The following is a 1,161-nucleotide window of genomic DNA, read 5'->3' on the forward strand; positions in this document are numbered from 1 at the left end:
GGGCAGAAAGGCCACTGTTCTGGTTGGCCGCGAAGAGCGGCTCCTCATTCGAGAGGCTTCAAGGACTGGTTTGTCAGCACGAGGCCTCAAGACCTGCGTGGACATCGAAGCCTCGTTGAGGACATGTCAGCGACGATTGCAGTCGTCGTTAATCATGGTGTACAGCAAGCGAAAGCACATGCCGTTCCTCTTGAAACGGCACAAGGAAGAGAGTTTGGCGTATGCCAAAAAAGATCTGGCCGAGACACCTGCCTGGTCCGACATCATATGGTCGGACGAGAAGCGATTCAACTTGGATGGGCCAGATGGCCTCAAATACTATTGGCATGAAGGAACCAGACACGTTTTTTACGCGTCGAAATGGTGGAGGTGGGGTGAAGGTTTGGGGAGCGTTTTCTTCTTTTGGTTTGTCTAAATTGGCATTCTGGGAATCAAAACTCTGAATCATATTGTGATACGTTGGGAAATTATCTTTTTCCTTTTGCTCATGAATTTTATGGCGAAGATTTTGTTTTTACTTTCTCCGATTCAAAATACTGTTGTGGGCTGATAACATCGTATTTTTATTCAAAAGTCTAATGTTACAACCAACAACACCATGATATGATGAATGAACAACTTGCCTTCTCGGCGGCCTTGCCACGCCGCCAGATGATCGACACCGCTTGCTGGGTCACGCCGTACTCGGCACACAGAGCCTTCATGGAGCCGCGCGGCACTGCACCGTTGGCCTTGAGTTCGCGAAGAGCCTTGTACAATCGTTTTCGCTCGCCGTCGGCGAGCTCACGACCGGTCGTGACACGGCTAGTCATGAGTGTTGTGTAAATCGCTTCTGAAGTGTGCTAAGAATATCTACGAATCAAGACAAGTCGTTTGCGTGAAGAATGAGGCTGATTGGATAAGAATTGACTGATTGGCAGCGGTTTAAAGTTTGACTTCGTATTTTATAAGCTTTGAATGTCGTCGTTCTCGAGTTCTACAGCGAATAAACATAATCTAAAAATTGTTTCGAAGTGGTGAAGCTTCTGGCATCAATTTGAGCCTACTTAGGGCTTCTGGCGACGAATTTTGTCTGAGAAAAGGAAACTGAAGTGAACCCACAACAGTATTTCGAAACGGAGGAAGTATGCAAGATGGAGCATCTATGCATAAGTCGAAGTA

The 1,161-nt window shown here is 46.9% G+C and overlaps 1 protein-coding gene across 1 annotated transcript; it reads right to left on the reverse strand.

The window, feature by feature from the left end:
- Positions 1 to 348: 348 nt before the first annotated feature.
- Positions 349 to 812, reverse strand: H310_09139 (hypothetical protein; the record flags this gene model as incomplete). The annotated part of the gene is made up of 2 exons (XM_008875126.1): positions 349 to 411; positions 663 to 812. 2 exons carry the CDS (start codon positions 810 to 812, stop codon positions 349 to 351), a joined length of 213 nt encoding a protein of 70 aa, XP_008873348.1.
- Between the last annotated feature and the right edge of the window lie 349 nt (positions 813 to 1,161).

Source organism: Aphanomyces invadans (genome assembly GCF_000520115.1).
Source record: "Aphanomyces invadans strain NJM9701 unplaced genomic scaffold supercont1.20, whole genome shotgun sequence".
In the NCBI taxonomy this organism is placed as follows: Eukaryota; Oomycota; class Saprolegniomycetes; order Saprolegniales; family Verrucalvaceae; genus Aphanomyces; species Aphanomyces invadans.